General features: G+C 43.6%; 1 protein-coding gene across 7 annotated transcripts in view; it reads left to right on the top strand.

Moving 5' to 3' along the window:
• LOC135547170 (plakophilin-4-like) overlaps nt 1-21,755 on the top strand; it is a 115,650-nt gene that overhangs the window by 6,890 nt on the left and 87,005 nt on the right. For 3 of the 7 annotated variants that reach the window (XM_064975901.1, XM_064975899.1, XM_064975904.1), the window contains exon 2: nt 15,052-15,191. In XM_064975901.1, the coding sequence (XP_064831973.1) occupies nt 15,052-15,191 (140 nt within the window). Of the gene's footprint in view, nt 1-6,169; nt 6,299-6,878; nt 6,949-9,471; nt 9,604-15,051; nt 15,192-16,308; nt 16,767-21,755 lie in introns of those variants that run through there. The other 4 variants (XM_064975903.1, XM_064975900.1, XM_064975902.1 and 1 more) reach the window with 4 other exon arrangements.

The raw sequence follows: 21,755 nt of genomic DNA on the forward strand, positions 1-21,755 counted from the left end.
TCTGGAAGCAGAGAACTGTCCCGGAATAACCTGCAATTTACTCCCGCTGTGCAATGTCTGAAAAAGTTGACACTTGGCAGAGTGGAACTCCACTATAGCCGCTATGCTAACAGCTATATATAATGTCAGGCATTCAACCCGTTTTAAAATGGCTCATTTTCCGGTGGTGGAAAAAGTATCCAATTGTCATACTTGAGTAAAAGTAAAGATGTGTTAATAGAAAATGACTCAAGTAAAAGTGAAAGTCACCCAGTATAATCCTACTTGAGTAAAAGTCTAAAAGTGTTTGGTTTTAAGAACAAGAGAATAGACTGTCGAGTTTCAGAAGAAAGGCCTTTGTTTCTGGCCATTTTGAGCCTGTAATCGAACCCACAAATGCTGATGTTCCAGATACTCAACTAGTCTGAAGAAGGCCAGTTTTATTGCTTTTTTAATCAGGACAGCCGTTTTCAGCTGTGCTAACATAATTGCAAAAGGGTTTTCTAATGATCAATTAGCCTTTTAAAATGACAAACTTCGATTAGCTAACACAACGTACCATTGGAACACAGGAGTGATGGTTGCTGATAATGAGCCTCTGTACGCCTTTTGTTGATATTCCATAAAAAAATCTGCCGTTTCCAGCTACAATAGTCATTTACAACATTAACAATGTTTACACTGTATTTAGATCAATTTGATGTTATTTTAATGCACAAAAAATGTGATTTTCTTTCAAAAACAAGGACATTTCTAAGTGACTCCAAACTTTTGAACGGTAGTGTACATTGCATTCCAATGCTTTTGATAAAAATACACGTTTCACCTCAGAGCAGTAAAGTCATGCTTGGCCTACATGAACAATATCTGAGAGAACAATTATAGCCCTTCTCATTGATTCTTTATTACCTCAGCTCAACTACCTCCCACTCCTCAGCCCAGCGCCCTCCCACTCCTCCCAGTGCTCTATAATCCCCTTTCCTGTGGCTTTGCGTTATAATTCATCTTGTGTTTAAGAGTTCCTGTTTCCAAGTGCAATTGGTTTGTTCTAGAAAATGTGTATATTAACCTTTGACCATAAGAAGAGCATGGCATTTAGCTAACTGGCTAAAACGTTGTTTTAAAAGGGCAACTGAAGGTGATTGGACTGTTTGTCATTTTCCTCGAAATCTAATTTCCCTTTCTCTACATGGTTCAATGCATGTTAGCCCCCAAGTTGTGTACGGAGCTACATTTTGTTTTACTTTTCCTTTTTTGTTTGATGCGAAAGCCACCAAGGAAGACTCCCAACACAAGACGTATATGCTGCTCTGAGTTGGAGCCAATTATGTACATAAACCCTGGATTGCTGTTACTACGTCTTTGGCCAATGAAAAGCTTTGAAGTCGCTGGTCAGACACAGTATTGGTACTCCCCAGTAGGAGAAGTCCTCCGTAGGAACGAATGGAATTCTACAGTATTTCAATGACATGTATTTAAGTATTTGAAACGTGTATGTTTAGCTCACATAGTACAATTTAAAAGTGTGCTTAAAGGTAATAGAATAGATGTGTCAAAAATGAATATAGACATTAATAAATGTATTTCTAAAGCTTCCAAATGATTTTTATTTCTTTACAATGATGGCGAAGGGCCACGATGGAGGCACAGTGGCTTCAACACAGTGGCTTCAACACAGCGCAATTGGTTGGAACGCATCGGTTTAGCTAGCCTCATACACATCTTGTGCACATAAATGCTTGCAAATACTTTGACAATCTCTACATTGCATGCCTCATCCTCTCAGTTGGAAAGTAAATACAGTATATACTTGGCCTCTTCTGCTGTAAAGTGTGTGTTCTTCTCTACACATATTTAACTGTCCTTGAGAAGGGTTCTGTAAAAGTGAACGAGACATACAATATTTGAAAGAGAAGTTTACTTGTATATCCATAATAAAAGCCAATGTATCATTGTGCTGTGCAGGATTCTCTGTTGAGGTGTTGGAGCTCAGCTTTGTAGCTTGCGGTTGTGATCAACGACGACTTTCCCCGCGGTACGGGCACCGCCAGGCAATTACTTCACAGATGAAACGTGACAGGACGTTTGTTTGCGCCGAAGCCAGAGAAGGGAAGGAACATGGGAACGGAAATGCGACCTTCAAATAATATTATATAGTCATTTATTTGATTTGATTTCACTGGTGATTTGTGAAATCTACTTCACTTTTCATAGTTTGCTATGACTTAATCTATTTCTCAGCAACACTGTTGGTATTGTAGAAGTGATTGACGGAACTGGGAGGTGAAGCATTCTCAAATAGGGGAATTGTGGTTTTGTAGTCTGTTTTCCCAGCTGTGAGTTGAAGGACAGAACAGAACAGAAGAAGACAGGTGTGCTCCCGCACTGCAGGTCAGGGACGCCCACCACCATGGGGCCTGTTTGAAGTGTTAATGAGCTGTAAAGCTATGGGTGCTACGCTAGCTGCGGCACGCTAACCAGCCCTTAATGATCGGCTCGCCTTGGAAGGACCAACTCTATTTGTAATGAGAAATTAATTACTTCATCCCCATTTTCTTTATTTTTTGAATGGATTTTAAACATATATATTTTTTGTACTTTTCACCCATTTTTCTCCCCAATTGGTAGTTACAGTCTGAAACTCCCGTACGGACTCAGGGAGAGCAGAAGGTCAAGAGCCGTGCGCCCCCTGAAACACAACCCTGCTGAGCCGCACTGCTTCTTGACACATTGCTCACTTAGCCCAGAAGCACCAACGTGTCAGAGGAAACACCACACAACTGCCGACCGAAGTCAGCCTGCATGCACTCGGCCCATCACAAGGGGTCGCTAGAGCGCGATGGGACAAGACCGGCCAAACCCTCCCCTAACGCTGTGCCAATTGTGTGGCGCCTCATGGGTCTCCCGGTCACTGCCGGCTGCGACACAGCCTGGGATTGAACCCAGGTCTGTAGTGACACCTCTAACACCCGCGACTCAGTGCCTTAGACCGCTGTGCCACTTGGGAGGCCCAAATGCTGTTTTCTAAAGGCTCTTTCATGCAGTTATCAGTATCAACCACTTCATTTGAATGGACGGCAGCACGGTTCTCGGTGACCTCTGTTCATCCACTCTAAATCAGTACGTATTTAATAAGCAATGTTAATGCAAATCAGCCCTCAGGGGAGATGTTGCCAGATCCAGTCTTACTCGTCTTCTGCCTCAGCCCTCTCTTTATAGGGGATATGCTGCTGGTAGTTTCTACTGATGGATACATTGATGTCCTGTTCCTTACCCGAGGTGGTTCCTTACCCCATAATCTTCTCCCAAGTGTTGTTGGGATGGGGTTTTATATGTCTTTCGTCTCTAGTGTCATCTTCTCCCAACCCATTATAGTGGTTTGATCCTTTCCGTGCTGTGTGAGGGCATTGAAGATGGCATCACTTTACGTTAAGACAAAAGAGTTAACTTTTGCGATTAGTTGTTTTACACTTTACACCACGTTGCTTTAGTCTTTATGCACGTGTAACACTGTAATCACTACAGTAACACAATTTGTTTTTTTCATATTATTTAAGGTATTGCTTTGTTATGGCACAGTGGTGGAGTCGAGCGTTTCTTGCTATTACACATTTGGAACAAGGAACAGTCCCCATTCCTGTGGACTGTGTGCCGCGGATAGGACTGTCTTCTCATGAATAAGGTTGTGTTCAGCCGATTATCTCCCGCTCCCATTGCAGTTCATCATTTCTCTTTGATTGGAGCCAATGACAGTAATATCTGCTATCACCAATGAATGTTCCTACTTGCGAGTCCTCAGATGTCTCAGTCCTTGTGAGCGTGTCCCACACGGCACCCTATTCCCTTTATAGTGTGCTACTTTTGACCGGGGCCAATATGATAGCATTCGGGACGCATCGTGATCTGCGATGGATGTATTTGGATGTTGACTGGGAGGGAACATGGATGGCAGGACCGCTAGCTCATAGAAACAGAACAGGAATCGGAGGAGGAGGGGGGTTGTGAGGGCTGGCTGGCAGCGGCACGGCTGTGTGATAAACACCACATGTCATTTTCTCGTGTTGTTGTATAGGGGACCTGACACAGCCCTACTGGGCACTCTGCCCATGGCTGGATGGCAGCTGGATGCTGGATGCTGGATGCTGGGCCTGTCAATACCAGGGATGGAGCATAGCAGGAGATAAACAAGATTGATGTGACGTTGATACTTCACCGCCATCATATTAATTGCCCCCATTATATAGTAAGTACATTCCACAATGAAATGTGCTCATGAGGGAAAGCACACGCTCGCGCACACGCACGCACACGCACACACACACACACACACACACACACACACACACACACACACACACACACACACACACACACACGCACCACACACGCACACACACACACACACACACACACACACACGCACCACACACGCACACACACACGCACACACAGAGAGATGGAAGTGTGAGTGACTGTAATTGTTGCCACTGTCATCCCCCTTATTTCCCCATCTGCTGTGTGAACCTACAAGGATGCCCTGTTGATGAATAGGCAGGCCGCTAAGCTAAAGCTAACGCTGTCCTTACCAGTGGTGTGATTGATCATTCAGTTGAGGACAGTGAAGGCAGTTCATCGGCTGCTTTAATCAGTCTTAAGCGGAAGAAGCAGCCGAGGTGCTGAGCACCGCTCGGTAATTCACTCCAGACAGGTTGCATTGTGGGAGCCAGAACACTGCCAATAGTGGCCCATTGTTATGCTAATGCTTTGTTCGTTTTTTTTACATCCTATTTGTTTCTAGTCATTTCAATCATCTTGGTATTTCTCGCTGGTCCTCTCCATAAAATCTATCACATTTCTACCATTCACATTGAAATGTGGTAACCACCTGATATGGTAGAAATTGAAAAGCAACAGCTATGGGTGTGAGGCAGAATGGAATGGAAAATTGATTCGACTGAATTTATTTCCGCTTTTCTGTCTGAAAGAATAAATAACTTTCAGTGCAGCTCTGATCATCATTTAATTCCCCTTCTTTATGAGCCGTGAATACACGAAGCACTCAGGATTACGTGGAGTGGTATTTCTGTTTTGGCTTTGTTTTGCTGCTGTTTTTGCTTTGGCAAATGAGCCTGTCGTGTTCACTCTTGTGGAGAAAATCGGAGCATTCGTCTTGTTTTCAGCTCTAACAGGGAGAATCCTCAGTTGACTTTTGTGTTCTGTCTCAGCGTGTGGCCACCGTTTCACTTCTTCAGAGACTTAGCCAGCCTCCAGAGCCGACGCAAAGGTTGTGATTCTTGAGGGTTTGCAGCTGACTCCATTTTGACGTGAAAGAGCATGTTTATGCTCCGTTCCCCTTTAAAGTCGTCTTTCGGTGGGCGTCAATCAATCAGAGCGTCATTCATGACCCCACTCTGTCACAACATGTTACTGATGACATGTTTCAAACCGCTGATGAGCCATTTGGATCAGTCTTTCAGTGAGGCCTGAGGATGTATTCTCAATGGCACCCTATTCCTTATATAGTAGGGCCGGAACAATACCAGTGTCACGATACTCATATTGTGGCAAGGAAACAAAACACAAAGTGGATTCCACTTCTTTAGGAAAACAGCCCTAATGTTGGAAACAAACATGTTGTCGTCCAGCATTTCTTCCCCCCAAGCTATATCACACACGGTATTTTACCTACAGCAGGTTTGTGTTTTCATTGTTGCCGTGGTATACTGGTACACAGCCCTACTACAGTATATAGTGCACCAGAGCACAATAGGCTATGGTCAAAAGTAGTGCACTATAAACTGAATAGGGTGCCATTTGGGATGGATGCAGGGTGAATGAACAGAACAGGAGGAAGTTCCTCATAGAATGACCACTCATAGTCCTCTGTTTGCATCACTGCACACTGTAGACAGGGATAAAATGCTTGCGCATGAAGTCATCCACTTCGGATGGTGAGTCCCTTTGGCTGAATGAATTTCATTGGAAGAGGGCTATCTGGGTTCTAAGTTGCGTGTTGTATGGATTGCTTTAGGCTGATCTGGTATGACTGTGTTTCCTGCCTGACTCCTGGCTTATCTTGAGCCAAGCCCATCCCTGTACACACACGCTCAGATTGGCCGGGAGTGAGTTATATGTTGCAACATTTGTAGGATATGATTCAAGGAGGTGTGAGGAAGACAGAACATCTATAACATCCTCTGAAGATGTTCCTCCCTCATTTGAAAATCCCTTTCAAGTTATCCTAGTGAGTGGTCAAGGTCTCAGCTTCTCCACACGGCTAACCTCTGACTTATTAAGTCCCACATCACCCCGTCAAGAGGTAGGTTTTACTTCTACCTCTGCGCTCTTAGGCTGTCCCCATAGGAGAACCCTTTTTGGTTCCAGGTAGAACCCTTTTTGGTTCCAGGTAGAACAATTTTTTGGTTCCAGGTAGAACTCTTTAGGGTTCCATGTAGAACCCTCTGTGTAAAGAATGCAAAAGAGTTCTTCCGTGAACCAAAAAGGGTTCTACCTGGAACCAATAAGGGTTCTTCAAAGGGTTACCCTACCGGGACAGACGAAGAACGCTTTTAGGTTCTCGATAGCACTTTTTTTCGAAGGGTATGCGTTACATTGTGTGAATGTGTATACAGCATTATTATATTATTGATCTGTGTGTGCATGCGTGAGAGTGTGTGTGTATGTGTTTGTGTGTATATGTGTGTGTACGAGTGTGTGTGTGTCTACATACAGAAGATGCATGCCGCGGTGTGTACGCGCATGCATACGTGTGTGCGTTATGCACGCGGCGTGTGTGTGTGTGTTCGAGACGAGCTCCAGCGCGTGCTGAGATTACATTCCTTAGCTTTTGGGGTGTGTCAAACAGAGTAAAGTGTTTTCAGCTGTCGAGCCTGTTCAGCTCAACAGAAAGTCACATGTTTAGGGATCCAATAGTAGCCTTGTGTGTTCCGCTGTCAAAGAAAGCATCAGGTATGTACACACACATGACTCTCTTTGCCATCCTCTTGAATCTTTGATGTGAGGTAAAACCTCAGAATTCGTAAGTAATTTCACTGGGAGATTTTCAAAGGAAATTGAATGACACAGAATTGGCACAGCGGGGCATTTCTGTGCTCGAGGGCCTATGTTGTGAAGCATTTGTGGAGTACTTGAAATTGTTTGTGTACAACACATCCTTTAAAAAAACAGATGACTCTAGTCCTGGCTATCTAAGCATGTGTGTTTTGTCTGCGTAATAGTTTGTGCTGGGGCTTTCAGAATACGTCTTTGACAACCACTTGGTAAGAAATATGTTGCTGTCTTGCTATAACCTGGATGCTTTATTTTGGCCCGACATACAATTATAATGAACGTCTTTGTTCTTTTTTTTGGGGGGGGGGGTTCTTTATCAGTGCTGAAATATGGCATCAGCCTCACTTTAGTGAAGTCTGAAAAGGCAACTCGAGACCATTAATATCACTTTTATTTAGCTAAGTCAATATGCTATTTGAAAGAGGCAATTAAGCATTGTGGGTCTTTGGGGACATTACAGCGGCTGCTTTGTGCTGTGTAATGGAGGTCTCTTCATGCTCCATGCTGACCTGGCTGGCGGGTCATTGCACATGGCTAAGGCACCAATCAGTTGACTTATAGAGGAGTTAATTATGCCCCCCCCCCCCCCTTGTCCTCAAGCCGGCTTAAGAAGTCCAGAGGAATGAATGATGGGGGGGGTGGGGGTTGCCTTATTGCTGGTCCAATTAGCACCCCTAAAGGGAAAACCACATGAATGTCAGGTGATGACATGCGATCTAACGTGAAGTGAATGTGATGAGATGTAAATTAACAAGTGGTAACGTGAATCTACACATGTGAAAACATGTCACCACATGTGAAGTGTTCCAAAAACATGTGAAATTCCCCTTGAAATCATGTGGCTTTCCACACGTGAGATCATGTGGTTTATCTGTAAGGGACAGATAGAGACAGATATTTAATTTAGACAGATGTGGGTTTCCATAGACATTTAAACACCTTACCTAATTTAGTTTTGAAAGTAAGGGGAGCACCATATTGTGGTAGGCTTTCATTCCAATTACTGTGAATAGCTAGCTTGAGGCAGCTCACAACTCTATTTGCACTGTGCATTTCCCAGGCTTTTAACTTGAAGACTGCTGCTCTGCTGAGACGTTCTGCCTCTGAAATTCAGGCTGATGTATAATTATATCTGAGCTCTGGTTTTCCCCTCCACGTTTCTTTGTTCAACAAATGTGACCTGGTTAATTTGGGTGTCAGTCAACCTTATGAAGCCTTCTTCTCCGCAGTTCTCCCCTTCGTTGACTAACGTTCCAATGTGTATTTTGACCTGGTATTTTGACCCAGGTGACGAGAAAGGGGTTGTCTACTGTTTGTAGATGGTTAATGAACGGTGAAAGGATATGCCTGTCTACCACTATGTTTTTTGTTTGTTGCTTTTCTGTGCTCCCTGGGGAGGACGCGAGGCAGGAGGCACAGCTTCTATTTCGATTGCATAACAGAAGCTTAGAAGAGTGGCTGCACTATGAGGTCACTGACTGGACTACTAGACCATGTGACCTGATTGGCGTCGGCGGGAATTACGGTGGGGCCAGGCGAAACGGTTTCTTGGCAGAGCGAGAGATGCTGAGGATTTTAATAGCTTAGGAAAAAGGATTTGGATTTGACTTGTCAAGGCTCCTTGGCCGAGTAGCCAGTTGGTAGCAGGCTAATAATGGTTACAAATGTTCATTGTTTTGTTGATTCCTTGACCCTTGGGGCACTTCCAGCTCCAGTTTATATCATGTGCCCAGTAGATGGTGGGAAGAGGTCAAATTAGCCCAGTGTTTTGGCCAAAAGAAATGGATAAGCTGACCAGGGGTCAGTTGTGTGCGTAAGTGTGCGTGCGCGCGAGTCTGTCCGTCCCTGTCTTTCCGCCTGTGTAAATGGGGGGATGTCACCTGGGGAAAGCTCTTTACTCCAGACACATTTATTTTTTTGCCATGGTGTGTTTTGACTCACACAGAAGGCACAATAATCCTCACTAGATATTGAGTCCCACTTGGAAGTCCTAAAAGTCTGTGTGTTTTATTGACCATGTTTATGTCTTGGGCTTAAACCAGAGGAAATGACCAGGTTCATAATGACATGGGCCCGTCTATTTGTTCTGAGTAACTTAACCTGGATCCTGTGAACTCCTCTGGTATTGTCTCGGAGGCATTATCCTAATTACGGCATTTAAAGCCGCGCTGATTGCATTTGACTCCATGTGCATTATGGGTACTTGGTAGGCAGCCTCTAGCTGGGCTTTGAAATTACCAGACGCCAAATAACACCTACAGAGACCTGATGCACAGGCGTCTTTTTTGTTTTTTTTACAAAGCCACTAGTTCATTCAGGGTTTTTTTTTCTTTCTTTCTTCTCGTCTCGGTTTGAAGGAAAACAACAGAGGTAATCCTGAAGAACCTGCCGGGTCAGCAGCGCCTCTCTAACTGCCAGGTAGTAGCCGGGGTAGTGTGCAGCAGAGCTGTTGTATGTACTACACTCTCTGGAGTCTGATCTGGGAGCAGCCGAGAACCCCGAGCTGAGAGGAGTTAAGTACTCCTGTCCCAGATAAGATGGGGAATTTCAGAGGTAAGCTACGATACAAATCATAATTTTCCTTTTGCTTCCGGGGGACCCACGGATTCGGTTTGCCGAAGCACATTTGTTTTCTGAGAGTGTGTTTTTTTTACCCCCACTCTGCTCGGTGGGCAGTTTCCCGACCTTTAATTTATTTTCAAGGAAATGTGTCACGAGTCGTATTGCATTGCCTCAGTCTTCCTGCGTTTCACTCTGAATTTATGGCGTTGGCTTTGGTTGTACTCATCTGTTTGTTGGAGAGTTATGTTACATGTTCTCCGTAAGAAGTAATACTATTCATTTCAAGAGCGCTCCTGCATGTAAAGTGCATTCTGAAAGTATTCAGACTAGAGGTCGACCGATTATGATTTTTCAGCACTGATACCGATGATTGGAGGACCAAAAAAGGCAGATACCGATTAATCTGCCGATTTAAAAAAAAATGTATTTGTAATAATGACAATTACAACAATACTGAATGAATACTTATTTTAACTTAATATAATACATCAATAAAACCAATTTAGCCTCAAATAAATAATGAAACATGTTCAATTTGGTTTAAATAATGCAAAAACAAAGTGTTGGAGAAGAAAGTAAAAGTGCAATATGTGCCATGTAAAAATGTTCCTTGCTCAGAACATGAGAACATATGAAAGCTGGTGGTTCCTTTTAACATGAGTCTTCAATATTCCCAGGTAAGACGTTTTAGGTTGTAGTTATTATAGGAATTATAGGACTATTTCTCGCTATACCATTTGTATTTCATATATCTTTGACTATTGGATGTTCTTATAGGCACTTTAATATTGCCAGTGTAACAGTATAGCTTCTGTCCCTCTCCTCGCTCCTACCTGGGCTTGAACCAGGAACACATTAACAACAGCCACCCTCGAAACAGAGCGACCCATCACTCTACAAAGGCCGCGGCCCTTGCAGAGCAAGGGGAACAACCACTCCAAGTCTCAGAGCGAGTGACATTTGAAACGCTATTAGCGCGCACCCTGCTAACAAGCTAGCCATTTCACTTCGGGTCCACCATCCTAATCTCGGGAATTGATAGGCTTGAAGTCATAAACAGCTCAATGCTTGAAGCACAGCGAAGAGCTGCTGGCAATATGCACAAAAATGCAGTTTGAAGGAATGCTTACAAGCCTGCTGGTGTCTACCATCACTCAGTCAGACTTCTCTATCAAATCATAGACTTAATTATAACATAATAACACACAGAAATACGAGCCTTAGGCCACTAAATTGGTCGAATCCGGAAACTATCATCTCGAAAACAAGACGTTTATTCTTTCAGTGAAATACGGAACCGTTCCGTATTTTATCTAACGGGTGGCATCCATAAGTCTAAATATTCCTGTTACATTGCACAATCTTCAATGTTATGTCATAATTATGGCAAATTCTGGCATATTAGGCGGGCCAAACTGTTGCATATACCCTGACTCTGCGTGCAATGAACGCAAGTGAAGTGACACAATTTCACCTGGTTAATATTGCCTGCTAACCTGGATTTCTTTTAGCAAAATATGCAGGTTTAAAAATATATACTTCTGTGTATTGATTTTAAGAAGGGCATTGATGTTTATGGTTCGGTACAGTCGTGCAACAATTGTGCTTTTTTCGCAAATGCGCTTTTGTTAAATCATCCCACGTTTGGCGAAGTTGGCTGTCTTTGTTAGGAAGAAATAGTCTTCACAGAGATTGCAACGAGCCAGGTTAGCAGGCAATATTTACTAAATATGCAGTTTTAAAAATATATACTTGTGTATTGATTGAAAGGCATTGATGTTTATGGTTAGGTACACATTCAAGCAAGACCTTTTTCGCGAATACGCACCGCATCGATTATATGCAATGCAGAACACTCTAGATAAACTAGCAATATCATCAACCATGTGTAGTTAACTAGTGATTATGATTGATTGATTGTTTTTTTTAAGATAAGTTTAATGCTAGCTAGCAACTTACCTTGGCTTCTTACTGCATTCGCGTAACAGGCAGTCTCCTCGTGGAGTGCAATGTAATCAGGTGGTTAGAGCGTTGGACTAGTTAACTGTAAGGTTGCAAGATTGAATCCCTGAGCTGACAAGGTAAAAATATGCCATTCTGCCCCTGAACAAGGCAGTTAACCCACCGTTCCTAGGCCGTCATTGAAAATAAGGATGTATTCTTAACTGACTTGCCTAGTTAAGTAAAGGATAAATAAAGGTGTAAAAATAAAATGAAAATCGGCCAAATCGGTGTCCAAAAATACCGATTTCCGATTGTTATGAAAACCTGAAATCGGCCCTAATTAATCCTCCATTTCGATTAATCGGTCGACCTCTCATTCAGACCCCTTCACGTTTTCTACATTTATTTACGTTACAGCCTTATTCTAAAATGGATTCAATCATTTCCCCCCCCCCCTCTTTAATCTACACACAATACCCCGTAATGTCAAAGCAAAAACAGGTTATAATACATTTTGTATAAAAAAATGAAAACGGATCACATTTACATAAGTTTTCAGACCCTTTACTCAGTACTTTGTTGAAGCACCTTTGGCAACGATTACAGCCTCAAGTCTGATTGGGTATGACACTACAAGCTTGGCACACCTGTATTTGGGGAGTTTCTCTAATTCTTCTTTGCAGATCCTCTCAAGCTCTGTTGTGTTGAATGGTGAGCGTCTCTGCACAGCTATTTTCAGGTCTCTCCAGAGATGTTTGAACGGGTTCAATTCCGGGCTCTGGTTGGGCCACTCAAGGACATTCAGATACTTGTCCCAAAGCAACTCCTGCATTGTCTTGGTTGTGTGCTTAGGGTTGTTGTACTGTTGGAAGGTGAACCTTCGCCCTAGTCTGAGGTCCTGAGCGCTTTGGAGCAGGTTTTCATCAAGGATCTCTCTACTTTGTATCCTTTCATCTTTCCCTCGACCCTGACTAGTCTCCCAGTCCCTGCCACTTAAAAACATCCCCACAGCATGATGCAGCCACCACCATGCTTCACCGTAAGGATGGTATTGGCCAGGTGATGAGGGGTGCCTGGTTTCCTCCAAATGTGACACTTGGAATTCAGGCCAAAAAGTTCAATCTTGGTTTCATCAGACCAGAGAATCTTGTTTTTCATGGTCAGAGTCCTTTAGGTGCCTTTTGGCAAATTCCAAGCGGGCTGTCATGTGCTCTTTTACTAAGGAGTGGCTTCCGTCTGGCCTCTCTACCATAAAGGCCTTATTGTCAGACTGCTGCAGAGATGGTTGTCCTTCTGGAAGGTTCTCCCATCTCCACAGAGGAACTTTGTGCACTGTCAACTGTGGGACCTTATATAGACATGTGTGTGCCTTTCCAAATCATGTCCAGTCAATTGACCAATCAACATCTCAATAGAAACAGGATGCACCTGAGCTCAATTTCGAGTCTCATAGCAAAGAGTCTGAATACTTCTGTAAATAAGGTATTTCTTAAAAAAAATTGTAATACATTTTTTATAATGCTTTGTCATTATGGGGTATTGTGTGTAGATTGACGAGAAAAATATATAATTTAATCAATTTTAGAATATGGCTGTAATGTAACATAATTTGGAAAAAGTGATGGCATCTGAATACTTTTCAAATGCACTGAACATGCACACTGTACATGCACACTGAACATGCACACTGAACACGCACACTGAACACGCACACTGTACATGCACACTGAACATGCACACTGAACATGCACACTGAACATGCACACTGAACATGCACACTGAACATGCACACTGTACATGCACACTGTACATGCACACTGGCCATTCCAGATACTTTGTCTGTGGTGACAAAAGCAGACTTGTTTTTCTCACTGACAGGGACATGCTAGCTGAATGGCATTCTCTCTAATCCTTTCCATAGTATAGGGTTTCAACAGAAACCGACTGAGCTCTGACTACTCTTGCTGGGTTGGCCTCTTCTGCCAGTTTAAAAAAAAAAATCCCGGACAATGCTGTCTTTTTTTTTTTGCTCTTGTTTTTGTAACTGTCTTGACTCGGGGAGCAGGGAGAAGGAGCACACTCAAATTGAAACTGCAACTCTCTAGTTTCTTGTCACTGCTCTATTTCATAGAAGCTAATGACAAGAGATTCTCCTTGAGACAAAAGAGTGTGTAACAACTAGGGGGGGGGGGGCTTTACTCTGTTTGACACATTTCTGTAACCCTGCTGCCTACATGCCTGCTTGTAGTAATATCCCATGTCTGCCTTCATTAACCAGACACGTGATCCGATCAGCTGTCACCATGAAATACTCACGCCTCTGTGTGGTGACAACATGCTGGAATACCACGGGGTCACATATTGACAACATGCTGGAATACCACGGGGTCACATATCGGCCGAATGTCTGGGGGACCTCCCACACGTAGCAGTGCTAGCCTGGCTAGTCTTCACAGGACAGGAGCTTCCCATCCAGGGCCTGTCTGTCTCTACTGTAAACAGCCCAGTGGTCCTCTCTGCTGGCTGGCTGGCTGGCTGTCAGCCTGTATTAACTGATTCATGTACTTGGTATGTTGTGGTGTGTGTGCGCCTCCAGTAGTAATGTACTTCATAACTTTAATAGTGTATGGCACTTTTGGCTTAATACGCCAGAACGACTCCACCAATCACCAGCTGACTACCATAATGAATGAGGTATATTAAAAGAGACAGTTTCATGGAGGTCTTATTGAGTTATGCTGGGAGGGGTGGTGCTCTGGTTGGTGTAAAGATATTGTTTAATGACGCTTTCCAGAAGCCAATATCTGGGCAGAAATTCACCGGCATTGGCCCTGGTGCTTAACCACCCTGTCTGGCTCAACAGGCTCCTTCAGGTAAATATTAATCAAGACCGGCCTTCCCATACATTCCCCTGGTGTTTGGCCTGTCAACAATTATAATGAAGGCCACAACTACTTGCGCTCTGACTTTTTCATTTCACTCCTGTCGCCCAGCAGCGAGGTAAGAAGAATAACGTGTTATCTCTTCCTTACGTGTTTTCCTCTGTGGTGCCGCCGCACGCTCAGGGAATTGTGGGAAGTCAAATGTCCTTTTTGGACACTTGAAGATGTTGTGTGTTTGTCTGGGTTGTTTGTTTTTTAATGAGCTTGACACATATAATTTCTGAAGTTATTTGTTGCGTTAAGTCTATATGGAATTGACTCGCTGGCTGTCTATCTTTGGAATGATCCATCTAGCATGCGTGGGTGTGTCTATGTGTGTGTTAGCCTACTGTTTTAGTATTGTCAGTGAATATATGGCCAGACTGTGTACTAAGTCTGATGGGTGGGTTCTGTGCACACTTGCGTGCTTGTGTGTCTTATTGTATTTATCGACTGTGCCAATGGTCTTTGGATGGTATGGTCGTGTGTAGTGTGCACGCAACGACACACATATGTCCACATGTATGTGCCACGAGGACCATGTTGGGTGACCAGATTGTTTGTGTCCCTACAGGAGGAATGCCAGCTCCTGAGCAGAGCCCAGTGCCGGAGGAGGGGCTTCTGCTGACCATCAGAGAGGGAACCCAACACACCAACAGGAACATGGAGGCTGACACCACCGCCAACAACATCCTGGCCTCCGTCAAAGAGCAGGTACAGCAAATCCAATAGCACCTATCTTACTGTATCATTGCACAGAGCAGGTACAGGAACTTCCAAAACATCTATCATGCTACAATCACTCGAGGACATACTATGTGAACATAAATGATACTGAGGATCTGTCTTTATACTATGAGTACCGATTGAATACGAGCTTCAACAGTTGCCGAGGTTTTTTCTCACTGGTTATTTGGAAAAATCCCGATTTCGCAGGTGTTAGCATCTTACGAAGGGGAGGGGACATTTGGTCCGTACACTTGCCCGTAACTTGCCAAGAGAGAGGGCGGAGCTCTACATTCCGGTTCCGATCCTCATTCTAGCATCTCTTCTCTTAACATGTACAGACCAAGACCTTAAACGAGCGTCTGACCGATTACGCAAGACTTTAGTTCTGGGTTACCCGAGATTACTCAACTTCCATAATATCTCTCAAACGGTATCCCTGCCCATAGTGCCCAAAAAACACCTGCATCATTCCCTGCCACAGAGCAGGTACACAAACCTCTGTCACACCTCTCACACTGTAACACAGCCCGATAGAAGATACACAAACCTCTGTCACACCTACCATATTGCACCACTGCTGAAGAGTAGGTACAGTCAGGCTGTACTTTATCCCTGCACTCTTAGACACACCCACCCTGTATCAACAGTGGTACTAACGTTTACCTAGTGCGAGCTGGCCCAGATCACTGTAGAAAGTGCCTTGTCAAGAGGTTGTCGTTTTTACCATGACATTTATCACGAGACTCTTCGCAACCCTTACCGTTTGTGAACACAGCTAACAAGCTCAGAATGCTTTGTCCTTTGACCATTAGACGTCAGTCCTAGCTGGAGGTCGGTAGGAACCGGGGACCAAGTTATGTCCGGCGGTGCTGCGTGTCCACAATCAAGAGAGCCATCTAGTGCAAACAGAGAGATTAGCCATCTGTGTCAGGACACGCTCTGACTCACAGTCCTCCCTCTGCTGCTCTCTCGCTCTCCCCCTTCCTCCCTGGCAGCGCGTCACACTCCCATTGTTTACCCAAGTCAACAGGAAGGAGAGTTCCATTGGAGAGCACCTGTCAATGTCACTTCCTTCCCCCGGAGTGCTCATCTGCTTGGCCGCTCCTCCTTAGGCTTAGTCAGGACAAGAAGGCAGTAAGTGAGGCAGGGAGAGTGAAAGAGGGAGAGAAAGAGAGAGAGAAAGAGAGAGAGAGAAAGAAAGTGACAGAGGGAGAGAGAGAGAGGAGAGGAAGAGAGAGTAGCCATAGAGAGTTCTGTACTTTAAAACGCTGGATGGAGACATGCCTCGGAGGCAATTCTTGTTTGGGATTTGGAAGAGTGTAAATTAATCCGTCCTCAGTGTTTAAAAGGAGTTGGAGAGAGAGACAGAGGGAGGGAGGGAAAGGAGGAGGAAACCGGGTGCCTTGTGGAGGTCACCGTTGTTGCTGGGGTTGTAGTTATTTTCCTGGTTCTGCACGAGTCTTTCCTGTGATTGTGAGGCGGCAGACCTTCGAGGGATCCTGCCTGGTTTAAACATGCTAACCTGTGCCTGTGGACAGGCTTATGACGAGTATTTGCATGGTGAGTCAGTATGCTAACCCCCCCTATATTTCTGTTAAAACTTCTCCATGTGCGTCTTCACCCTGCTCTGCCCAATGCCCAAACAAGGACAGGCTGGCCAGGATTTCTTTGATTGCGTTCTCTGTTCATCGTGCCTCCTCCGCTCCTGACTGCTAATGAGCCAGAGAGTGTTTGATGTTAATGTCAGGGTTTTCAGACGGGAACTGCTAGTTATTCCCGGGTCCGCGTCCCAAATGGCACCCTATTCGCTATGTAGTGCACTACTTTTGACCAGAGCCAATCACGCACTACATTGGAAACAGGGTGCTATTTGGGACGCTGTCTGTCTTTGCTGCTCCCTCTTTAGTCTTTACTGTTCTCTGACCCACTATCTGTGTGACACCTCCATAATGGCTTATTACAGCCACCATTTCAGCTTATTACAGCCACCATTTCAACTTATTACAGCCACCATTTCAGCTTATTACAGCCACCATTTCAACTTATTACAGCCACCATTTCAACTTATTACAGCCACCATTTCAACTTATTACAGCCACCATTTCAGCTTATTACAGCCACCATTTCAACTTATTACAGCCACCATTTCAACTTATTACAGCCACCATTTCAGCTTATTACAGCCACCATTTCAGCTTATTACAGCCACCATTTCAACTTATTACAGCCACCATTTCAGCTTATTACAGCCACCATTTCAGCTTATTACAGCCACCATTTCAGCTTATTACAGCCACCATTTCAGCTTATTACAGCCACCATTTCAGCTTATTACAGCCACCATTTCAACTTATTACAGCCACCATTTCAGCTTATTACAGCCACCATTTCAGCTTATTACAGCCACCATTTCAGCTTATTACAGCCACCATTTCAGCTTATTACAGCCACCATTTCAACTTATTACAGCCACCATTTCAACTTATTACAGCCACCATTTTTTTGCTCTTTCACACTCATCTCACTCAGAGACTTTGGGAGTTTTATGTCTTCTCTCGTTAAGACCTCGAAAGGTTTTTGAAATTAAACTTAACTCTCTGGCCGTTACCGAATACCCGTACTTGCGTTCCAAATATTAGGCTGTTTGAGTATGCAAAAATAGCATGCAACATAAAAAAATAAAATAAAGTATACTTTAAATGCCCGGATGTCATACTCTTTTCTGCTTTGACAACAGCTGATTAATAATGTATGGGGATGCGCTTCCGAAATCAACGAATAACGGGGAAACAAAGCAATCGCAAATGACGCGTTCTCAGCTGCGAAAATTGAGTATATGTGAATTTTCAAAAATCGAGTCTGTTTTAAATCGAGTATGGTTTAAGAATGGTTTAAATGCCAGGATGTAATACTCATTTCGGCTCTTCATCTAGTAGAATTCGATGCACACTTTTCCACAATGCATTGGAAGAGTTGGGCTGCGAGTGACAGGCCCTAGCGCTCTTCAAGTTGCCAAACAATAGTGAAGCTTCTGTGGTGGTGTTCAAATGTAGGCTACATCTTTGAAAACAGAAGTCTTTTTTTAAAGTGGGTTTCTGTTTTCTCATTGAAAAGTTTTTTTTTTTGCTCTCTTGGCCCTCGTCATCACTTTTAAACGAAATCTTTCGATTTGTGAATGTGTCGGCACCGGAGATTCCGAATGTGGATATGATATTGATGTCATGTTTATCAGGCGTTTTGATTTGAACATGTGGATTGTTTTAGTTCTATAGGCTACCTATTTAATTATTTTGTTTACGTATGTAACAGCACTTTGGTTTCATGAATAAATATGTTAAAATGGAACCAAATGATCTGTTTCTGTCTTCAGTCCTGTTTCAATAGGATAGATGGGCAAAATCAAATCAAATCAAATTGTATTTGTCACAAGAGAGTGTAAATTTGTCGGTCCTCCTTTTCCTGTAGTCCACAATCATCTTCTTTGTCTTGATCATGTTAAGGGAAAGGTTGTTATCCTGGCACCACACTCCTGGCACCACACTGCCAGTTCTCTGACCTCCTCCCTATAGGCTGTCTCATTGTTGCCGGGGATCAGGCCTATCACTGTTGTGTTGCCAGCAAACTTAATGATGGTGTTGGAGGTGTGCTTGATCATGCAGTCATGAGTGAACAGGCAGTACAGGAGGGGACTGAGCACGCACCCCTGAGGGGCCCCCATGTTACAGATCATCGTAGCAGATGTGTTGTTACCTACCCTTACCACCTGGGGACGGCCCTTCAGGAAGTCCAGGATCCAGTAGCAGAGGGAGGTGTTTAGTCCCAGGGTCCTGAGCTTAGTGATGAGCTTTGTGGGCACTATGGTGTTGAACACTGAGCTGTAGTCAATGAATAGCATTCTCATCTAGGTATTCCTTTTGTCCAGGTGGAAAGAGCAGTGTGGAGTGCAATAGAGATTGCACCATCTGTGGATCTGTTGGGGCGGTGTGCAAATTGGAGTGTGTCTAGGGTTTCTGGGATAATGGTTTTGATGTGAGCCATGACCAGCCTTTCAAAGCACTTCATGGCTACAGACGTGAATGCTACGGGTCGGTTTTCATTTAGGCAGGTTACCTTAGTGTTCTTGGGCACAGGGACTATGTTGGCCTGCTTGAAACATGTTGGCTAAAGTATACAGTATAAATCAAATGTGATAGTTTGCCTATAACCAGCCTGAGTAGGCCTATAACTCCATTCCTATTCTATTCAGAGTTTAGAGAAATTAATCAGTTACACAGGTGGGCCCAGGTGACAATAAATAAAATCAAAAGCTTACCTTAAGAGTTCCAGTGTTGTGTTGGATAGTCATTGCCAGCTAGCTAACATTTGAGCCTGGTGTTTGAGTAGACTAAACTAGCTAGCTGCATTTGCTAGCAAAGTGAAAAAAAGCTCTCATTCTCTCTCTCTTTGAGTCATCTATTCATCACATTTTATGCACTTCAGTGCTAACTTGCTGTAGCTTATGCTTTCAGTACTAGATTCATTCGCTGAACCTTTGGGTGGACAACATGTCAGTTCATGCAGCAAGAGCTCTGATAGGTTGGAGGACGTCCTCCGGAATTTGTGTACGTTTATAGAAGGGGTTGAGAACCATGAACCTCCTAGGTTTTGTATGGAAGTCAATGTACATAGAGGAGGACAGAAGCTAGCTGTCCTCTGGCTAAACCATGGTGCTACCCTACAGAGTGCTGTTGAGGCAACTGTAGACCTTTATTGCAAAACAGTGTTTTTTAATCAATTGTTTGGTAAGGTGTGAATATATTTAGTATAGTTTCATTTAAAAATGATAACTTTTTAAGTGTTTTACTATTTTTATGAAATTCTCTTAGGATGATGGTCCTTCTCTTAGTACGCTAGTATGTGTATTCAGTCATGGCCTCTCTCTCTAATATTTATTATCTTATTATAATTTAATTTAGCTGAGCGGGTGTTTTTGTATATAATCTAAGACCTACTTTCTTATCAATTACTTCTGAAGTGGAATGAAGCTGGAGACTGAAGGGAAGCCACAGAATGGCACTCAGCCAGTCAACTTATCATATTCTGTGAATTCAGCAAAAAAAAACATGTTTTTTAATGCTTTTTCTGCCACATTAGCAAGGTTATCCCTGTGAACTGAGCGCTGGAGCGCTGTATTGTGGGCTTAAGACAATAACACAGTGAATCATCACAGTGAAACGGGAGCTTTTTTTTTCTCAATGCGAAAGCTTAGGCTACCCTTAAGTTAGTAAAGGCAACATGGAAAATGTGGTAGAATATGCGAGAACAGAAGAAAAGTGTACTCCTACTCTCAATCTGATGTGCGGGGGAAAGCTGGCTGATTCAGAGTAACCCTCTACTATGGACGTTGTCCTGCACGGCCGAAGGGTCCAATATGCCCTGCAATAATGAAAGGCAGGAAAAGAGGAGGAAGTTTCTGTATGCGTTCACCCAGACTCCTCCTCTCCGGAGCGGCCTAGTTTACGACTTAATCACCTCAGCCTGGCCTGGCCTGGGTGACACTGGGTGTAACTAAGTCAACAACCCAAGAGGAATTCTTTAAGCTGTAATGTAGCCTAGCGTAGCCTAGCCGTTCACAACGGGGACTATTTGGAGCTGCTGTCTGAATGCGTAAGCGTGCTTCAGTTCGGCTGGTGCCTAGCCAGACTTAACAAATGTGCTCGATTACTCCCTTAAAAGACCTTCACTTTAAGAATGTGTAAAAAGCGGCAATATTAATGCCCATAATTTTGAAATGGATGTTTGACGAGAATGTGTCCACATACTTTTGGTCATGAAGTATATATATATATATATATATATATATATATATATATATATATATATATGTATGTGTGTTTGTATATAAAGAGACGGATCTAGATTCAAATATCTCTGTCTAAAAAACATACCCCCCTCTGAGTGGTAAAGTGTAAAGACAACAGCTCTCCCACACCACATGTCCCTGCAATAATTCTCTTAATACCAGTAGACAGTGATTTAGATGAGAAGCTCCTGTAAGGGTTGTGGTGCCATTCACAGCAGACAAGGAGGCAGTTGAGCTGAGCATGCATTATAATGCTCCCTCCCTCCCTCTCAATTCAAGGGGCTTTATTGGCATGAGAAACATATGTTAACATTGCCAAAGCAAGTGAAGTAGATAATATACAAAAGTGAAATAAACAACAAAAATGAACTGTAAACATCACACTCACAGAAGTTCTCTCTCACTCTTCTCTCTCTCTCTCTATTTTCCCTCTCTCTCTCTTTTCTCTGACCCCTAAACCCAACCCTTAACCTAACTCTAACCGTAACCCCAAAAGCCTATCCCTGAACCTAACCCCAAAGCCTAAAAAAGCCTTTTCCTTGTGGGGACCAGTGTAATGGCCCCACAATTGTCCTTGTTTCACTATCGTTGTGAGGACTTCCGGTCCCCACAAGGATAGTAAATCCAAACCACACACACACGCACGCACACACACACACACACACACACACACACACACACACACACACACACACACACACACACAC

This window comes from Oncorhynchus masou, chromosome 10 (assembly GCF_036934945.1).
Source record: "Oncorhynchus masou masou isolate Uvic2021 chromosome 10, UVic_Omas_1.1, whole genome shotgun sequence".
Classification (NCBI taxonomy): Eukaryota; Metazoa; Chordata; class Actinopteri; order Salmoniformes; family Salmonidae; genus Oncorhynchus; species Oncorhynchus masou.